This window comes from Phaseolus vulgaris, chromosome 6 (genome assembly GCF_000499845.2).
Source record: "Phaseolus vulgaris cultivar G19833 chromosome 6, P. vulgaris v2.0, whole genome shotgun sequence".
Classification (NCBI taxonomy): domain Eukaryota; kingdom Viridiplantae; phylum Streptophyta; class Magnoliopsida; order Fabales; family Fabaceae; genus Phaseolus; species Phaseolus vulgaris.
In genome coordinates, this window is record NC_023754.2 from 23,645,659 (window position 1) to 23,666,520 (window position 20,862).

Genomic DNA, 20,862 nt, shown 5'->3' on the forward strand with positions numbered 1-20,862 from the left:
TAAATCAAGGTTAATTTTAAAAGCAAAATAAAATAAAATAATAATAATAATAATTGAGTGGAACTTGTGAATAAAGTAATCTTTGTAAAGAAAAATGATAGAGGATACATAGTTTTAAAATGGAAAGTGAAAGTCGAAAAGAAAAGAAAAAGGTAACAGAGATGGGCCTTTTGACTTAGGATGTGAAGAACGGTTTAAAAGATCTGGGCCCATTAAAACTCTTTCTTTTTAGGGGTTGACATTTGCTATTGCTACTTCCATTGTTAATGGCTTTTACTTTTTGAGCTAACTTTTACCTTTTTCTCCAACTAGTAGAGCATTTTCATAGCCATAATTCAAATCCAACTACCATCTTAATAAAGTTATATGATTAAAATAATCTCGTAAATTGTCTCTTATCTTCTTTTACAAATAGAATCCAAAACCAACTTATTTCGATTTAATTTTCTTTTAAGATGATCTGAAAAGTTTTTTAACAAAAATCTCATATGAAATTAGACCATTTCTAATTTATTTACCTAGATAAATTGGAAAAAAAAAATTCTGTAAAGTAAAATCATATTATCATTGACTTTGTATGTAGAATTTATTTTTTATTATCTTCTCTAAAATCCATTTTTTTAATTAAGGTATTAGTTTTGAATATAATTTTTTATCTGTCCCTATTTATGAAAATAATTCCTCTAAAATATCTAAAGTAGAATAAAAACTGTGCAGGTAGTATTCTATCCAAATCACAGTTTGTAAATTTTGAAATTGAAAGGAAATATCCTCTTAATATCTTATATGTATATTTACATTCAATGATCACATTCATCAACTATTAAAATAAATATGTTAATTTTTAAATCAGTGATGAGCTTAAGATCTGACCCAATTATCATTTACTAAGTTTATATGGAAAGGAAAGGGGATTTTGCTTCCTACACCCATAATTTCTGTATGCATCCTCTTATTTGTGTTAAAAGTTTACCTTTCTATTTTTATATATAAAATATTAAACTTTTTTTTTTTTTTATGGTGATTCTTCTCTTTCCCAAAAATTTATAAATCCCTTTCTATTAGGGCCAACACTGGAGTCCAACTTTTGTTATAAGAGAAAACATGAGAAAAAGTAGCTATTTTGAAAATTTATGGGGTGCAAAGAGAAATCATAAGAGTGCATGAAGTTAATTCAAGATTACTTCGACCCAATTAATAAAAGGAGAGCTTCGGCCCGAGCAACAGAAAAAGAAAGGAAAACAAAGAAGACGTAAGGGTGATGAAATTTATGTAGAATGGACTTTACTTTTAACATCCTCTTTACTTGTTATACACTCCTTTCCCTTTTTTATATTTTTGGCCAAAATATAATTTTGGTCTCCTATTTTCTCCCACTGTAATTTCGACCTCTCATTTCATAATAGATACATTTAGTCTCTTCATTTTTTTAACCAAACTCTTCAAATTAAGATATTGATTATTAAATTAATATTAATTTAAAAAAACATTTCTTACTATTTTTCCATTGCTTGAAATATTATGTGTTGTCAATTTTTCTAGTTGAAAAGAAAGACTAAACACTTTAAGTTGTATATTTACTTTTTATTTTCATCAACATTTCTTTTTATCAAAATCAATGGAAATCTAAATAGTTTTGTTTTAAAGAGTACTTGAGAGTTTGAGGTTGAAGAAGCCTGTGTAAAAATAATATTTGGGTAGTTTATAAAAGATACAGATGCAAAGAATACTTATTATTGTGGAAACCAAAGAAGTTTTACCTAAAAAAAATGCTTGCAAAATTCTTGTCTAATAGTAAAATTTTGATATAGTAACTAAGATTGCAAGTAGTCTCAAGTTACCAAGAATCACTATTAAAAATTATTTACTGTGCTCTTTTGTCTTACATGAATGTTATGTAGTGGCTGTCCATTTCCCCGCCCAAAAATATACGGCTATTTCGGATTTATCTTCTTGCACAAAACTATATGTTATCTCTCTTACAACTTTATACCTATAAATAAAAGTTACATGCGTGAAATCAGAAAAAAAAAACTCACTATCATAAAATTAATTTACAAAATAAAAATTTCATCTAATTTATATATGATGAATTAGTCATAATTCTTTCGACATTCTTGGAGAAGTTGTTACAGTACACACTGGTCTAATAAAGATTTACTGATATAGAAGTCAAGTTATGGTGGGACTGGTTTATTTGCTAATTATTTCAAACCATGATAATGTCTAACAAAATTAGTTGCATGAACATTTTTTAGGTAAACACTACACATTAAGATATGTAATTCAGCCTTATAAAAACTCTTGTTAAGATATTTTCTAATTGGTTCTGCTATCATCTTAGTATGCAAATCACATGACAAATTGTAAAGAGTAAAGTTTACATAAGAGTTAAACTAGTCTTTTGTACTCTGCCTATGAACAAGATTGATTTTTCCACTTCTATAAAATTAAAGAGTTTCCATAGACACAAAATAACCAATGATGAACTTTCTAGAATGAATAGAATTTCCGCTATCCGAATCATAAAAAAAGGTTTGATAAGAATTCAATTTGATTATTATTGGAAACACATAAAAGAGGTTGTTATGTACTATGCAGATTTCTGCCATAAGTGTAAAATACGAAGTTATAAAGAAAAGGAAGAAGAAAAATCTTGGCGTATAAATAGGATTCGTGTCGCATGGGTGTGCTTTTAAAAGCCAAATCTAGGCCATAAAAAAAAAGTGGCAAGAAAGGAAAAGATCGCACATAATGATAAGATTGTGCGATTTTGGAAGAATATAGAATGAAAAAGATTGAGAGTACACTAAAAACGGCACACACATAATGGTGAAACACAGTGTTTATGGAAGGCACATATATAAAGGCTGAGAAGCTAGCAGAACAGAGATATCATATCATATTCAGATTCATTTTCGTTCTACCATGAAACTTGCTGTGAGTGTTTACCTTACGCTGTGTTTTGCCTCTTCCATTATCATGGTGATGGCCACAATACAAAGGGCAAGGTTCTTGTTGGGCACCGACGATTACTACGTTAGAGTGATCAATGGTTTCACTGACAATTCCTCTGTGCCGTTGGTGATTTGGTGTTCTTCCGAGGAGATAGATCTCGGTGGGCGTGCCCTTCAGGAGCACGATGATTTTAGTTGGGTGATGAGGCCAAGTTTCTGGAGCAGCAATCGCATGAAGTGTACCATGAAATGGGACACTACGAGGAAGAGTTTCGAGGCGTTTAAGGCTTCCCGAGACACCGAACGATGTGGGATTCATAGGATGTGCTCCTGGATGGTTACTCAAGATGGGTTCTATTTCAGCAATGATGAGGTTAATTGGAGGAAGGACTTTTTGTGGTGAATGTGTCATAAACTATGATGCCAAGGTTTTCCCCTTCATCTTGGATTTACATCACAACCCTGCTTCGATCTGAGCACAGAACAGTTTTGTATAATTATGTGAGAAATAAATAAAAAAACGTCTGTGGCCTTTTTGTAAGTGTAGAAAAGGTGATGATGAGTTTTGTTTTTGTTTTGTTTCATCGTAACATTATATGTATTGGTGGAGAATCCAAATGTTTTTGGTTTTAGAATTCAGCTATGGTTTCCTTTCTTTTAATAAATAAAAGAAAAGAAAAAACATGTGTTAAACCACATTGGATTTTGAATGTAGGATGATCTGCAGACACTTTAGGGTTCTGCAGTTACTTTACTGTGTCATTCAACTAACTTCTGCATTCATTATATTTTTAGTTTGAAGGAACTTATGATCAAAATTTTATTCAAAGAATAACTTAATAAACTGATAGAAGTAGAATATAGTGATTGTACCAAAAAGAAGAAGATAGTGGTGAAAGATTTATGTAGCACAAAAGCCAGCAAAATTAAAATTTTGAAAAGTTCTGCTGTGTCCCAAATAATAATAATAAATGCAGGAAATTGTGCTTTTGCGGCGGCACGAGAAACTTAATTTTGTAGACATTTTTTTGAAGTATAAATAAAATATATGGTATTTAAGAGTTTGAATTGTGATTATTTTTGTGAATGGAGAATTCATGGGATAAGTTTGTATTTAAAGAAAACAGAGAAGAATGTTGTGTTAGAAGATGTTTTGAAAGACAGGGTTGGGATGAAATTATAGCAGTTGTTGAAAAGTGTGAGAGAATATGAAAGAGATGAGAGAGAGAGAAAAGAGGATGGAAGCATGTACAATAGAAGGGTCAACAAATAGTTAATACTAACACAAGTGGCCACAATGAAGTTGTCAATTTCACAACACATTACTGCCAAAACAACTACTATGCAATCTTATCATCTGCTTTTTTTTTCTTCTTCTTATTTTAAAATATTAAACGCGTGAGATAAAGCTCAATAAGATGCATCATTGCCGATATGATAAGGTGGGGGATGTTTCTCTTTACATAAACAAATAATTCCAATAGATTCCCTCACCAAAATTATTATTCAAAACTGTTTTTCACGTTCCCAGATTTAACACTTTTTTTTTCTTCTCTTTCACTACGCAAAATAAACATAATTTAAAAGTGTTTATCTGATTTTAGTTTGTTGTCTCAAATAAAAGTTAAATTGATAATATATACTTTGGAAATCTCACTTTAGCTAGAATAAGAACATTTCATAATATATAAGTGGGTGCGTGTCTGACTGGAATGTAATTTTACTTTTGTTTGGGTTGCGTTTATTAATAGGATCAATGTTCATTTGATGTTTCGATGGAATACTTGTCTTAATTAGTGTGAGAAAATCAAATTTAAGATTACTCATATTTTTCAGGGAACGCGTGTGTTGATAAGTTGGTTAATTTAGGAATTATTTATAAATAATATTTTCATTGGTATAATAAGATACCATTTATTTTGTTCTTAAAATTCTTTATAAATAAATATAGTCCACTTATGTATCGTTTTTTTTAACATATGAGTTTTAATATAACCCTCCCATATTTTTGTATTTTTTTTCTTTTTTTTCTTTTTTAATAATATTTTTTTATGCGATGACAAATGATGGTTGTTAATTGAGGTGTCAGCATACTTCAGAGGTCGAGGTCAAGTTGTATAGTGATACCTAACATTAAAGCTTTTATTTAAAAAATATATAAATAAATGCGTACAAATCTTACTTTATAAATCAATTTTATAAGTTTGAGTTAGATTTAAAATCAACTTTTTAAAATTATATTAGAGTTTATTCTAACAAAATTTTAGGTTATTATTTTTATTATTCCAAAAGTAAATAATGTAATATTCTCTAAAAAAAAAGTGTATCTGAAGTATGAGTTGGTCAAGATTGGGTTTGAGTGTTGTATATGATGGGTGTTGTGAGTGACTCTTTGGACATAGCCTTGTCAACAACAACAAGACAAGTGCCTCCATCACCACCCACAATTCTTGCATAGCTTTTTATGTTCCTAATTAAACAACAAACTATGCACTCTCATAATCAAACACATTCTCTCATTCACATCCTTATTTGTTTGGGATAATAAGATCACCATTTTTTATTATCAAAACTTTATATATTAAGTTCATGGATTGATGCAATGATTAGATATTTTGTGTTTATGTTGTTCGAATAATTTATGTATTAAAATTTTGTTTTTGATTTTTATTGTAATAGAAATTTTCTCAAGTCAGCAAAAATCATCTCAATATTATCACTCTGGAGTCACTTTTTCAAATTATAAGTGACTATAATCATAACTCTCAAAGAATAAAAATAGACACGTGCTTTGGATTTTCTTTTTTTTAGTTTATGTAATTTAAAAAATAAAAACAAAACTTATTCCAATCCTTTCGTCTAAACGTTATTTAATCGTCTGAAAACATCAAAAGTTATAGTAGATGGTGAGTCCTTTTATTCACAAACTTAATGGTCCTTTTATTCATAAACAGAGAGAAATTAGAAAAAAAAATGTGAAATAATTTTTTTCTAGATTAAAATTGGTTTTTTATAAATAAATTTATGGAAATTGTTTTGTATTAGTTTCTTCAAATCAGATTATTAACATTTCCCTAAAAGCTTACAGAAAAAAAAATGTTCTTGCTACTTTTCTATCAAACTAAAACAAATAACCATCACTTGTAAATTTTATAACACTAGTCCGTTTTAGTCTTCACTGAATAAACTCCAATAAACTTGTGTGTTCACTGCAATTTATTCATAACTTAATTAGGAACACTATTATTTCATACACACGTAGCATATTTAATCAAATATTACTTTTATTGAGGGTTTTTTTTTATAGTGATTAATATAATAGGTAAGTTACTTCTAATTTCATCGTTAGGACCGAACGGATCCGAAAACTTACTCATACCTGAAATTCACCGTTTATTATAAGAATAACGAAATAAAATAAACACAGATTAACATAAGATAAATTATATGAAAAATTAAATAATGCAAATATTAATCACAATATACATGTTAATTATTATGGTCCAATAGTAAAAGAACCAGACAATATTTTATAAATATGTACAACAATTAAAATAAAAATATATTATATTTATTACATTCAACTACTATACTTAAGTCTTTAAATAACCTTTTATCAATATATTCTCCATCTAAGACCTAAGATCGAAAACCAAACACAGAAAATTAGAAATTGAAGAAAAGGACATCTTAATTAAAGAAAATTTATTATCTCAGTCTCTGTACAATAATAACACTGATGAATATTTAGATCATTCATATAAAACTAATTAATTATGCTTGTGTTTGCAATATTATGTTATATATTGAGATAGAGTTATGTTATTAAGTATCAATTACATTCGTATTTAAATTACATTTTTTTTTTTTTAGATTCTGTACAATTTAAAACAACTTTTAGTGTTAAGTTGGATTGTTTTTCATAGCCTTAATCGACCTTGACTAATTGTGAAGACAGTCATATTGAAAAAAAAAATAACGTTTATAAAATAGTTATTAAAAATATTATTTTGATAATTAATTAGATACAAATTATTTATTAGTAATATAAATTATTTTAAATATTAATAATACTTTAATTTTTAAAATAATATTTAATTAAATTAGTATGATGATTAATTGTTTTTTATTTTAAAAAATATTTTCTATTTATTTATTTTAAGGGTGAATCATCGATTCACGGATTTTTTTAAGAAGGAGTGCAGTTTTATTTAAAAATTATGTAAATGAGTATTTCTTAAAAAATCACAATATTATATAATATTTGTTAAAAAACAAGATTTCATGATAAAAAAAATATCATACTTTCAATGTTGAATATTATAACTAATTTTAAATTGTATTATTTTAATAAATTTGAAGTCGAAATATTTATTTTATTAGAAAAAATGAATTAAAGTGAAATGGATATACATTATTATTATTTTTTATTTTTTATTTATCAGCAAAATGGATATACATAACTTCTAAAATCATCAATGACTAACAGATATCAATGTCTTCTACTCAATGATATGTAAACAATTTTGTTGATTATCATATTTTATATTCTCTTTCTGTGGATACAAACTGAAAATAACTAAAATCAAAATCCATTTCATGATACTGATACTGATAACGACTTTTCAGTATTTTCATTTGAATAAACAGGAAGACAATTATAAATAAAGTTTATTATTTTTTATTTCTCATTGGTATGATAATAAAAAAAATCACAAGTGGATATTGAGGAAGATTTGAGAATGAGATTTGTATTAGGGTAATGATGGGGCATGCAACTACGTCAAGTGTATTTAATAAATAAGGCTATTTTTTTTCTTTTTTGGCCTTGTTAAAGAAATAGTTACATTTGTTTTCTAAATTTACTATTTTTTAATTTTTTAAATGTTATTTATAAAAAATGAAAACAATAAATTAAGATAAAACCAAAATGTCTATAACTTAGGGAATTTTTCTTATTGATACCTCACACATTATGGGATGAATTACGTAAAATTTATTAAAAAATGGATTTGTCCTCCATTTAGTGCGAGAGATTTTTTTTGTCATTTATAAATTTGTGTGTCGACAGTAATAATCGTTTATATTATATTAACTGTGCAATTTTAGATTTGATCGACAAAGACTGAAAAAAAAAAGACCAAAGCTGTAACATCCCGGAAAATCACATCTAACTGTTACAATACTGATTCTACACATTTCTATACACATTTGAAGTTTTTCAAAACATTCCTAATACATGATTAGGATTTGTAGAAATACAAATATTTACATATCCACAACTCAAAATAAAACTCTGAAACCTCTAAGGCTCTCCTGCACATGTATGGTCATCTGCTCGTGTACATAGTACAGTCACCGCAGTTTAAACACAGCAAGAAAAACAAGGGTAAGCTAGTGAAAATAGAATTTTATAATATACACAATTAAATCAAAAGAGAAAACCAAATTACATGATCAATTTATCAAATTATTCAATTTTCTTCAAATCTCAACAATAAACAATCACATAGATCTCACATGGATCTACACATCCAGAACATTCAACAAACAACATTTTCCGGAATACCCGTATTAAGTAAGTCCTACCAGAGACTAACACCTGATCCAAAGATTACCAGCGAATCCAACAGAAAGGATCAGGGTAAGTTCAATACAACCCAAGCCGTGCATCTCATATGTCACGGTGTGCATGAACTCCCCCATCAGCTTCTCACCACCTGATATCTTAGTCTATGTGACTTAGATCATCAGTGAAGCTCGGAGATCTTTGTTACCACATAGGCATCAATACTTAATACACAACAAACATCAGTCCATACATTATCCCAAATGTATGAATTCAATTTCATACCATTCCGTCATACAATATCATTCAAAAAGTGATCCACAATATTCAAAAGTTTATTTGACATAAGAAAAAATAACACTTTAATACTAAATCATCAAAATATAATATTTTTAAATTTAAATAATATACAAACAAACAACCCAATATATAAACACACAACATCTCTGCAAGAAAAATTGAATATTGGAACCACGTCCCTTCCGCATTCAGATCTTCTATCCTAGGGTGCTATTAAAAATTAAATTTAACTTCCCTTACCTCAATTGCTTGCTTTCCAAGCAACTTTTAAAATTTTATTCCCCACCGTTTGGATAAGCTTCAAGATTTACGGGCCTAATGCAAATTATCCAAACAGAACAAAAATTCAGTATATAATATAATAAGTTGAGAGGATTAAACTTCTCAACTGACCCCACCAAGATTGATGACTAAATCCTAAGGAAAAACAGAGAACAGAGGATATTTAGAGTAAAAATGAACTTACTCTGTTTGAAAAATTGATCGGGTAGAAATGTTTCTTAACTCCTCAGCTACAGCGTGGTATGATAAGATTCTAAAATATATGAAGATTGGGAGAGAAATTAAAAGAGAGGGAGAGAAGAGAATATGGAGAGAGAGAGTGAAAGAAGAAAAATCAAAGAAAAATGGTACTGTAGTAGAAAGAATGTTTCTGTTGGCTTTTTAAAAAAAGGCACGCTGTTACAAAAGCTACTTGACTCCTACGGTAAAAAAATATAAAGAAATTATAAATAATTATTAGAAAGTAAATTTTAAGTTAACTCAACTTTATAGATTAATTTATAAAGTAAAATTTATTCTTATTTCTATAATATAAAATATAATCTCAAATGTGAATATTTAATAAAAATTAAAAGATTTTTTTTCTTCTCTTCTATTTCATAATTTATTGTGAATTGAGAAAATATACAGTAAATAATAATTGAATTTGGTATGATATATGGAAAGTGCTTTCCATTGATGAACTTATTCTTTGCATGTGCTACACTTTTGAACAAAGTACCACTCCACAATAATCATCTTTGTCTTTACCACACAATCCTATCTCCTTTTTTCTTTCATTTAACTTTGTTTGTCAAAATATACACTTTTTATGCCATGGAATCCACCTTTCAACAACTTTTTTGATAGTGATTCAGTAAAATGAAGAACACACATTTGCTTGTTACTTCACATAAGCTTTATAATTAAACGAAAAATAAAATTCAAGGATAGTTGCGAAGCCATCATTATGTGAGCAATTAAGAATTTTCCAATTTGTTTTTCCCTTTTGAAAAAACTATTCTTAAGATTTGTTTTGTTTTGTAATCAAACAAACTTGTACTTTAACTTTGTAAAAAAAAAGAAGAAACAATAGTATATTCAAAATAACTCTCCCTTGGTATTGTTTTTTTCCAGTCTTACTCAATCATAAAATAAATAAAACTTGATTAATTTTTTTATCAACAATTAAATTATTAATGTGTTTTTGTTATAAAGGACTTCCATTAATTTTAAAATAGTATCTCCCTTGTTTTTCTTTTTTCCTTATTATCGAGGATTTTTCACTTTATATTTTACATTTCTTAAAATATGTCGGATTAGTAATGATATGTAATTTATTTTCTAATATTAAAATAATTGTAACTAATCATTCTAAAATGTTCACCCATAAATTACGGTACGATTAATAAGTTTATCTAATAGTCGTTTCTCATCGTCTCACATCCAAGACGATTTACAGTCTTCCAACCTTAAACCAAAAAGTACGAAAAGACTTAAATAAAAACATATCACTATTAGCCATGGACATGTAACCGCCCTACGTCCATAACGGTTCTGTTATATTTTTACACTAAGATTTAGAACATTGAAAAAAATAAAACAATATATATTTTAGACATAACATAAACTCATGAGTATTTGGTGGTATAAATAGTTGGCAAGAACAAAAACTTTTCTTCATACTTAGAAAATAACATGGAATATATGGTGATGAATTCAAATCTACATTTAATTGGGAGAAGATGAAAACAAGTGCACATTTAGTTGTTAGTTGAAATTTACTAGTGGAGAACCAAAATTCAAATGAAAGCATGAATAAAAGTCTGACAAAATTACATAAACTAAGATAATGGCATTTATACCCATGTAGCTAGCTAGAAGGTAGCTATGAAATTGAATGCTGCTTATTTAATTCACTTATTTTGCATTAAGAGCGGGAAAATGTTATTAAGAGGTTAAACAATCTCTTGGCATAGTAAAAGTTAAAGAGATATAACCAATTGTACACAGTCACGGACCTCTTATAATTGTCATAAAATCTAAGTTAAATGGATATTCAATATTTTGTTATTTAAAAGTTACAATTATTAATAATTTATTTTTCATTTGTTTTAAATATTTTATTTTTTATATATAAAATCTACTGCATTCTTTCTAAATTTACCAAGTTGTTTGTATAAGGTAAAATGTAGTATAGTATAGAATATGATTTATAAATACTAATAAAGTTTATGTAATTTTTTTGAAATTAGGATTATTTGTGATCTAATTAAGCATTTTGCCATAACAATAATATTATCGAGTTGTTTACATTGATACATGTGGAACTATTTGATGATTTATGTAAACTCTTAAATATGGTGGTTATGTTAGATTAAATTTTGTATTTTTATTAATTTGGTTATGATGGAAGAATTATATATTATGATCATGTATAAACAGAATAGTATACAAATAATACAAATTTTAATTAAAAATATCTATTTTGATTTAATTGGAATAAAAGTTTGGATTTTTTTTGTTTATCTTATTATTAAGAAAGTGAAATTTATGTTTAATTTAATTTTATAAAATCAGTTACTATACTTTCTGTGAGAAGTTTTAATGTTCAATCTACAATTTGAAAGAGTGAGAGAATAAATCAAATTTTTATATTTTGGAAGTCTTGCAACATGAATGCTTAAATATAAGTTAGTTGAATGATCAAGAAAAATAGTCTAACACTTTTGTTAACATAAATGCTTAAATATAAGTTTGTTGAATGATCAAACAAGAAAAATACTCTAACACTTTTGTTAACATAAATGCTTAAATATAAGTTAGTTGATCAAACAAGAAAAATAGTCTAACACTTTTGTTAACATAAATGCTTAAATATAAGTTAGTTGAATGATCAAACAAGAAAAATAGTATAACACTTTTGTTTAGATTAGAGGGTGTGGAGATAGTTTAATGTTAAAAATAAATTTTTCAATTAATAGAATTAAAGAATATAAAATATTTATAATTATGTAATTTAATTATATAATTATGTAATATAAAATCTGTTTGAAGAAAGTAGTTTTGAGTTAGATTTTTTTTGGTAACCCTATTCTATATTGTGTCAATGGTTTCAATTTTTAAAATTTATCATATGAGATTGATTTTTAGGGTTTGAACTTGTTGAAGAATAAAAACTAAAGGGTTCTTTAGAGACTAAATCAAAATTTATTAATTTAGAGAAATTATAACAACATATTTAAGTATAAATTTTGATGATATAAAATAAACATTTATTTATCCTGTACTGCGATTTCAAATATTAGTTAAATCTTGATGAAGTAGGATAACCAAAGTCTAAGTTCATATGGTTGTTGAAGAAAGCAATAATTTTTGAGTGAGTAATTTTGATCCACATGGTTGTCATCACCCCGTGTTTTGTTAATCAACTTCCACGCTTCTCAAAGAGAAAAAACCGCCCACCTCTGACGACAACTGTGATAGGTGTCTCCCACTACCATCCATATGCCAACACTGTTTTCTCTATGCTTCCTCCCTGTGCAGTGAGTGCCATTTCCATTATTTCTATAACCCCATTGTCCGTTGGATCCAAAGTTACCAACTTTTTTGCTTCCCTTTTGAGGTATCTGCCCCACCCTCTCTCTCTATCCTCCTTCACTCGAAGGGTGTAGCTGTCCCTTTGTTTTGATCTATTCCTTCACTTCACCATCTATTTGGTTGAATAAAAAAAATCTTGCTGCAAAAAAAGGTGTGTTTGATCTTGGTTAACTTGCATACTTTATAGTTTGGATCCCTTTTCAAGTTTTCATATTTTTGAACTTAAAATAAAAAAAAAACTGCTCTTCAAGTAATGGGGTTTAGTTTTCTTGAATCCCTTTTCATTGGATATGCTTTTCTTTTGCTGCTGTTCTATCTTTTTACCTTAGAGACCAAGTGGGGTATAACTCCAAAAACTAAACCTTTATTGGGTCGGGTGTTGGTTCTTGTCTAATTCTGCAGGTGGAGCTTGAGCTGGGGAGCTCAACATGTCTTCGGCATTGGTTCATTTGTTGGGTGTTCTGTGGGTATGTTGGTGGTTGGCATCAACTGGAGAGGCTCAAATAGAGTATCTGAGGTACAAAGATCCAAAACAACCAGTTGCAACTCGGATTAAGGACTTGATGAGTCGAATGACTTTGGAGGAGAAGATTGGTCAAATGGTTCAGATTGATAGGAGTGTTGCCAATGCTAAGGTTATGAAAACCAGCTTCATTGGTAAGGATAACTGAGAACTCGTAGCTTCTTTTTTCTCTTTTCAGTTGATAGTGTTTGAGTTAAATATGTAATTTCATGTCTAGGAGCGAATTTTCTGTGCAGTTATCTTTCTTTGTTTAGCAGCTTTTTTATTTAGAAAAAGAGGGTAAAATAATCATACATGTGATTGTCTGGTATCTCCCTTAAAAGAAACGGACTGCATATAGAATACCGAGAAAAATCAGCATTTATAGGAAACTAACTACTTTTAACCTAACTTACAGTTTTTTGCTGTGTTTTTCCTTTTTATTTGCATTGCATTTGATTGTTTGCAGGTCTGACTAATCTTTCAAACAGGTTTCAGTCGTGATGAGTCTCCTGTTATTCAATGTTTGTTTGACATTGCTTCTCATATTGCTATTCACTTATGAAGAAGGATTTCTTCCGTGTAGTTATGCCTTGCAAATATAATTCGTTTTCATTGATAATTGCGTGTGTCCCAGGACATCAATTTTTTTGGGTAGAAGATATTTTGGGGGTAGGGGATGATACCTCTTTCCAAGGGAAGGAAAGTAGTTGGGTTCAAAGAGAACTTATAAAAGACTTACATTACATTTACTTTACCCCATGGAGAGACAAGTGTAGCTCAAAACCTATGATCTCTCAAAATTTAAAATTTGTCATACTACTTGAACAGCACCAACTCCTAAGGGTTTCCTTTAGATAGTTTGAATCCCTACTGAGGTGCTGATTACCTTGTCAGCATATTCTTCACTGCATTCACTATCACTACATTTAATGCACTAAATATGAAGAGTAGAGCTTAGAGCACTGGAAAGGAATCCTTAAGAAAGTGGGAAAGTTGCAATATTCGTGCTATTTCTTTCCTTGGCTTCAATTTGAGTTTCCTTTTCTCTCAATCTGTTACAAACATCTTTGTATTTGCTCATTTGAATATGTTACTAATTCCTTACGAATCTATAGGTTTTTTTTTATCTTCTTAGTTTTATAATCTCATAAGATCTTAATTAGCTAAAATTAGGAAGCTGAAAGAAGCCATGAATGAGTAATTGATAAAAATTTAATTAAGAATAGGAAATTAAAGTAGATCACGACATCATTAAGAAGCATTATCAATTAACTGGTTATTTTAATTGTGTGCAGGGAGTGTATTGAGTGGTGGTGGTAGCGAGCCCCTTCCAAAGGCTACCGCCGAAGATTGGGTTAATATGATAAATGAATTTCAGAAAGGAGCTTTGGAGAGTAGATTGGGTATACCAATGATCTATGGTATTGATGCTGTTCATGGACACAATAATGTCTACAATGCCACCATATTTCCCCATAATGTTGGGCTTGGATGTACCAGGCAAGTTTGACATTTATTATCATTTATTTTGTTGGTATGGGTCATATGAACAAGATTTGATAAATAATAGACCTTTCATATCTAATTTGATAATTTACATAGTCACCTGAACCATTTCACCTGCAGTATACTTGGGTGACAAGCGAGTGGTTATAAGAAACATGTCTTCAATTCTGTAGGTTTAAAACATAGTTTGTTCCATTCTAATAATCTTTGATGAACAGGGATCCAGATCTGGCACAAAGGATTGGTGCTGCTACTGCTCTTGAAGTCAGAGCTACAGGGATTCCTTATGTTTTTGCTCCATGCATAGCGGTAAATATGAAAGAGTATAATGATAAGCTTTTAGAAAATTTCTTATTAAACAGGTTTGAGGTTGTCAGATGTCTACCTTTTTCTTTTATAACTTTACTGATTACTCCTGAAACATTCATTATAGGTTTGTAGAGATCCAAGATGGGGTCGGTGTTATGAAAGCTATAGTGAAGATGCCAAAATTGTGCAAGAAATGACAGAGATTATATCTGGTCTACAAGGAAGTATCCCTGTCAATTCCAGAAAGGGATTTCCATATGTTGGTGGCAAGTATGTAATTAATTATTTTAGAGCATTTTTTGAAATAAGATTGCATTTCATTATTTTTTTCAGAATTTTTTTGGACTCATTTTCAATAATTTACACCAGAGGAAGTGATGTATGGCTTTTTATGCCCAATCTACTGTTTTTTTGCCCAGAAAGATGATATAATTTACATAAAATTCGTGGATCTTTAGTGATTTTAGTAGATCTAAACTTTAATCTAGTTTATAATTTGAAGGATTCTTATGCATTTTTAACTAAGTGTGAAAAAAAGATGCTATTCCTCTGAATCAGCAAGTTGTTGATATGATGTATGCTTGTGATTCATATTATCTTGGTAACTATTACATATTATTTTATTTGGATATACAGTCTGTTTACTGTCTTACCATATCATAATTTGACTTAGGAGAATTCACTTCAAACAAACAGCAGTCCATTTAGTGATACTAGTCAATTAATTATTATTATCATCAACCAATATTATTAAGCTGCAATCCAAATGAATAAAAAGGTCTACATGATGGACTTGTACTTATTTTTATCTCTATCCCTTATTAGGCTTATGAATTTCTTGTAGGACAAAGGTAGCAGCTTGTGCTAAACACTTTGTTGGAGATGGTGGTACAGCGAAGGGAGTAAATGAGAACAACACATTGATTGATTGGCATGGATTGTTAAGCATTCACATGCCTGCCTATTCTGATTCCATTATTAAGGGGGTCTCTACTGTCATGGTTTCTTACTCCAGTTGGAATGGTGCAAAGATGCATGCAAATCGTGATCTAGTTACTGGCTTCCTCAAGAATACCCTTAAGTTTAAGGTTTGTCTTGTTTGTATTTTTTCTCTTTCATAATAAATGTTCAGGTAAAGTTGTTCTACGCAATGGGAGCAACTACCAAATGCTTTTACAGTAATGCTTCTCACTTGCTTGACTATCATATTATCTTGTCTGTCTAATAAGAAAAACAGACCCAGGCATGGGTGGAACACTGCACAAGATGATTTTAACATGGCAGCACAAGAAAATTGTATAGAGGTTTGAGTCATATGACATGGCATAGGCTTAGATGTAAAATTATATAGGACAGAAATTTGAATGTAAACATGAAAAACAGCCAATATATGAAAACCATCTGTGGTATATCATCACTGTACCCCACCACCACTAGAAAAAAAGCTGAAGAGGGAGATAGTCTATCCTCACTTTTCTGTAGTCATTGTTGTGTCCACACTTACTACTAATTCACGACCTAAGGAAATAACTAACATACTTTGTTTAGCACCTTGCCACTTTTCCAACTGAGAGTATATCTTACATTTATTTTCACAATTCCATAATATTTGTTCTGTACATTTTGTACTTAATTGATTAAGGCATTCCATGTCGATCATCATTAATTTATGTGTTTTTCTTTTATGAGTCAATGTCATTCGATTTTTAATTCAAATATTAGTCATTTCCCTCAACATTTGACTGGTGTTTGATATTTCTGTCACATGCTGATTGCTCTCTAACTTGCTAATTGTTACTGCCGGATAGGGTTATTGTTTAAGGAGAGGTTTGCAAATAAAGATTTTCTGAAATCCTTCTTCAAAGAAACTCACTTTGGATATCCTTGAAATCAATATTTGCACTATTATGTTTAATGTTATCCGTTACTGAATCTACTATAAAATCTGTTGTGTCAGTCTTGAGAAATCCATGTAAACTTTTGATAATGTTGTTTGAGCCATATTATCAAGAATAGTGTACTGTACAGCCTGATGTTCTATTACTGTACAGCCTGTCTTTATGCTATTGTCAGATCCTGATTTAAGCAACATGGTTCATATTCTGGATGCTAACAACAAATTTGTGTATTTATTTATCAGGGATTTGTCATCTCAGATTGGCAAGGTATTGATAGAATCACAGCACCACCGGATTCAAATTACACATACTCTGTGCAGGCTTCCATTGAAGCTGGTGTTGATATGGTTAGTTGCTCTTTATGCTGAAATTACCTTCAGGACTGGAGTGAATAAAATTTGTGCTCAAGAGTAGCTCATGAAACCACGTAATGTGAGCTCAAATAAAGTATTATAGAACTCAGCCTTTCTTTTTGTTACCAATCATCGCAGGTCATGGTCCCATACAAATATGATGAGTTCATTCAGGATCTTACACTCTTGGTCAAGAGCAATATCATTCCGATGGAGCGTATTGATGATGCTGTGGAGAGAATTTTGCTTGTAAAGTTCACCATGGGTCTTTTTGAGAACCCTCTAGCTGATACCAGCTTAGTCAATGAACTTGGAAGCCAGGTGAGTCATTCAAACCATTTATTTCAATCATAATAATATAGAACAACATCCTCTTTCCTTTGATGGAAAAAAAAAAAATTCATGAAATTGTCTTCCCTGATAACGTCTCAGATGATGGTTATATTCGAAACACAACAGGCGATATCTAGAACATGAACCATGTGGAATATAATCTTCCTTGCTTCCAAACCCACCTGACCATATCCTATTGGTGTGAATTAAACATCTCCTATTTGGGATTGATTCTTGTTGTTCAACCCATCATAGATGATCCAGCTTCCTAATAGATTCAGTTGATAACACTTTTAAGAAAAAGATGAAAATCTTGAAAACTGACTTTTATTAAGAAACTAAACAGAATGTATTTACATTCTTTGTTAATTCTTAATCTTACAGCATGATTGGGACTTAGACATCCCATAATACCCAAGTCCATATCACAACAATGAACTTATCTGATGCCTGCTCTGATTTTGATGAACAAAACTATTATATATGTTTTTAATGGCAGTTATCGTTGACTGTAATTTATCTGAGCATAATTGAGACGCTGAGAGTCATGATTGTTGTTTCACTAGGAACACAGGGACCTAGCAAGGGAAGCTGTCAGAAAATCTCTCGTGCTGCTTAAGAATGGGAAAAATGAAAGCACTCCACTTCTGCCTCTTCCTAAGAAAGTCCCAAAAATTCTAGTTGCTGGTAGCCATGCCGATAATTTGGGCTACCAATGTGGAGGGTGGACAATCAAATGGCAAGGATTCAGTGGCAACAGTGACACAAGAGGTAAGTGACTCTCTGGTATTCATGACAAGCTGAGGTCTAGGTCCATGGAAGCATGAGATTCTGAGCACTAAATGTTGTGACTTTTTGTACTTTGACGAGTGAGACTTGTTAATGAGCATTATTTGAAGTTATCCAAAATATTATAATTTGTGAAGCAATGCAAGGGAACTATCCACTGTCATAAATATTCACCAAGCTTGTGATGCATATTTTTGAATAACTAACAATAGTGGGTAGTTTGCATGCATGTCAAAGGAGGAGACTAATATTTTTTTCCTTGGACAGGAACAACTATTCTCAGTGCCATAAAATCAACAGTTGATCCAAGCACAGAAGTAGTCTTTCGTGACAACCCTGACAACGAGTTTGTTAAATCCAATAACTTTGAATATGCCGTTGTTGTTGTTGGTGAACCTCCTTATGCCGAGACTGCTGGGGACAGCCTGGCACTCACAATGATGGAATCTGGCCCAAATGTCATCAACAATGTCTGTGGGACGGTTAGGTGTGTGGTTGTCATCATCTCTGGCAGACCTATTGTTATTGAACCATACGTTTCTACCATAGATGCATTGGTGGCCGCATGGTTACCAGGCACCGAAGGCCAAGGTGTGACAGATGTCCTTTTTGGTGACTATGGTTTCACGGGTAAGCTTGCGAGGACATGGTTCAAATCTGTCGATCAACTCCCAATGAATGTTGGGGATCCTCACTATGATCCTCTTTATCCTTTTGGTTTTGGACTAACAACCGAATCTGTTAAGGACCTGGTAGCAAGGTAATTTTCATTTAAACCATGAAGGCTTTATATTTTACTCAAGCATTAGACTTGTTTGAGAAGAAAATGAGAAGCTAAAATGACTTGAACTTTTTCCATAAACCAAAATCAATGCATGCCCTTCAGCTTTTGGAGAAGTAAGATGAAAAAACTTTTGTAAGTTAAGTGCACTAGGGAAGAGAGGACCTGGATTCATTTATCTTCTTATTTTCTTGTCCCCTAAATACTTATAGAAAAGGTTATTCAAACAAGACCTTGACCAATGCAGTAGTGAGCAACAACTTTTCATTTCACAAGATTTTCTCCTGTTTACTGATGGAGCCACCATTGTGCAGGTCAACTTCAGCCGCTATTAGTGTAAGGGCTTGTATATTTACCATCATGGTGACACTATTCATCAGCTTATATTTAACTGGTATGTTGGTGATTGTGACTTTATACATAATGAAGTTGATTTTTTGTTTTCAACATCTCAGTGTGTAAATACTTATGTTTGATTGTTCACTCTGACAGGTTAAGCAGAATTCATGGGAGGTTATTGGAGCAGGCGGCTAGAGAACTAACTTATGTAATTCATTGTATTTGAGACATTATTATTGTTCTAGAACTAGTAATTTGAGCACATTCTTTTTCACAATTTAAAACTTTGTTGGAAGGAATATCAGACAAATAAGGTATGAGATCTACTAGGCGTTAAAGAAGGTATTTAAGAGTACTTAGATTTTGATTTGTGTTGGGAAAAGTGGGAAGTGGTTTCACCCCTGTTGCCTCCTCTACTTCTACCTTTGACCTTAAAACTTCAATTTCATGTCTGTATATAAGCCCAGATGCAGAAGAATTATTAGGAAATTAATGTTCTTTAAGATTGCTACTACTTTTTCCTGTGTGCACTGTTTCTCTTGCTCTAAGTACTTTTGAAATAAGCTTAGACTTAAGCTTTTTACATTATTGTCATCATGTTCTTCAATAAAATTATATGTAAATTATTTTAATTTAAATTTTGCAAGTCACTTTCCATGTAAATTATTTATTATTATTCAAAACAGCATTCCTGTATCATCACTTAAATGGAGAACATGAAGTATCAGGAACGTGTCATATAAAAAAGTTTCAAATTCACTTATCTCAATTAAATATATATTTTTAAAAGGTTATTCTTAATTTAAATGATTTTTTATTATAGTTCAGTTAATGCATATTAAAAAAGCAACATTATTTCAGAAAAAAAATGTTTCAAATAGTTGTATATGTATTGTTGATTTTAGACTGAAAAAACCTTTTAAATGCAATCATTTTGCAGTGGAGTATTACTTAAAAGAAGTTCATTCCGGGTACCTTTATATTGGAAGGTTTTACAAGAGATCTGGCAATGGCTTCATTTTTCACTAATTTTCTTTTTCTTTTTTTTTCAACCAAATGTTTTTTTTTAACTTTTACTCCTTTCTCATCTACTCTCACTCTACTATTAAATTGAACTTAAACATGGTGGAAAGATGATCTAGCTAGATATGTCAAAATAAGTTTAAACTATTGAGTCAATTCGCTCACCACTCGTTCGAGTTGAATTGAAAAATATATTATTTTTTAAAATGTATATCAAATTGAATTTAATTCACTTAATCCATAGGATAAACGAGTTCGAGTCGAATTAAAAATAGATTGAAATTAAAGATAAATTGATCCGTGATCCATAACAATAATCTTTTATTTTTTATTATAATT

At 30.2% G+C, this 20,862-nt stretch overlaps 2 protein-coding genes across 3 annotated transcripts; both read left to right on the forward strand.

Annotated features, from left to right (window-relative positions):
- The first annotated feature begins 2,659 nt into the window (after window positions 1-2,659).
- Window positions 2,660-3,728, forward strand: LOC137832028 (S-protein homolog 5). The gene has a single exon (XM_068639992.1). It carries the CDS (start codon window positions 2,929-2,931, stop codon window positions 3,358-3,360), a length of 432 nt encoding a protein of 143 aa, XP_068496093.1. The 5' UTR covers window positions 2,660-2,928; the 3' UTR covers window positions 3,361-3,728.
- An 8,636-nt stretch (window positions 3,729-12,364) lies between these two features.
- LOC137832029 (uncharacterized) lies at window positions 12,365-20,014 on the forward strand. Of its 2 annotated transcripts, none has more exons than XM_068639994.1 (12): window positions 12,365-12,838; window positions 13,090-13,344; window positions 14,488-14,692; window positions 14,917-15,007; window positions 15,132-15,277; window positions 15,852-16,095; window positions 17,148-17,252; window positions 17,397-17,579; window positions 18,158-18,362; window positions 18,648-19,140; window positions 19,476-19,555; window positions 19,654-20,014. In XM_068639994.1, the coding sequence occupies exons 2-12, from the start codon at window positions 13,116-13,118 to the stop codon at window positions 19,656-19,658; spliced, it is 1,986 nt and encodes a 661-aa protein (XP_068496095.1). In that variant the 5' UTR covers window positions 12,365-12,838; window positions 13,090-13,115; the 3' UTR covers window positions 19,659-20,014. The 2 variants fall into 2 exon arrangements, with proteins under 2 accessions (XP_068496095.1, XP_068496096.1); XM_068639995.1 differs by having other exon boundaries at window positions 12,455-12,712.
- Window positions 20,015-20,862: the final 848 nt, after the last annotated feature.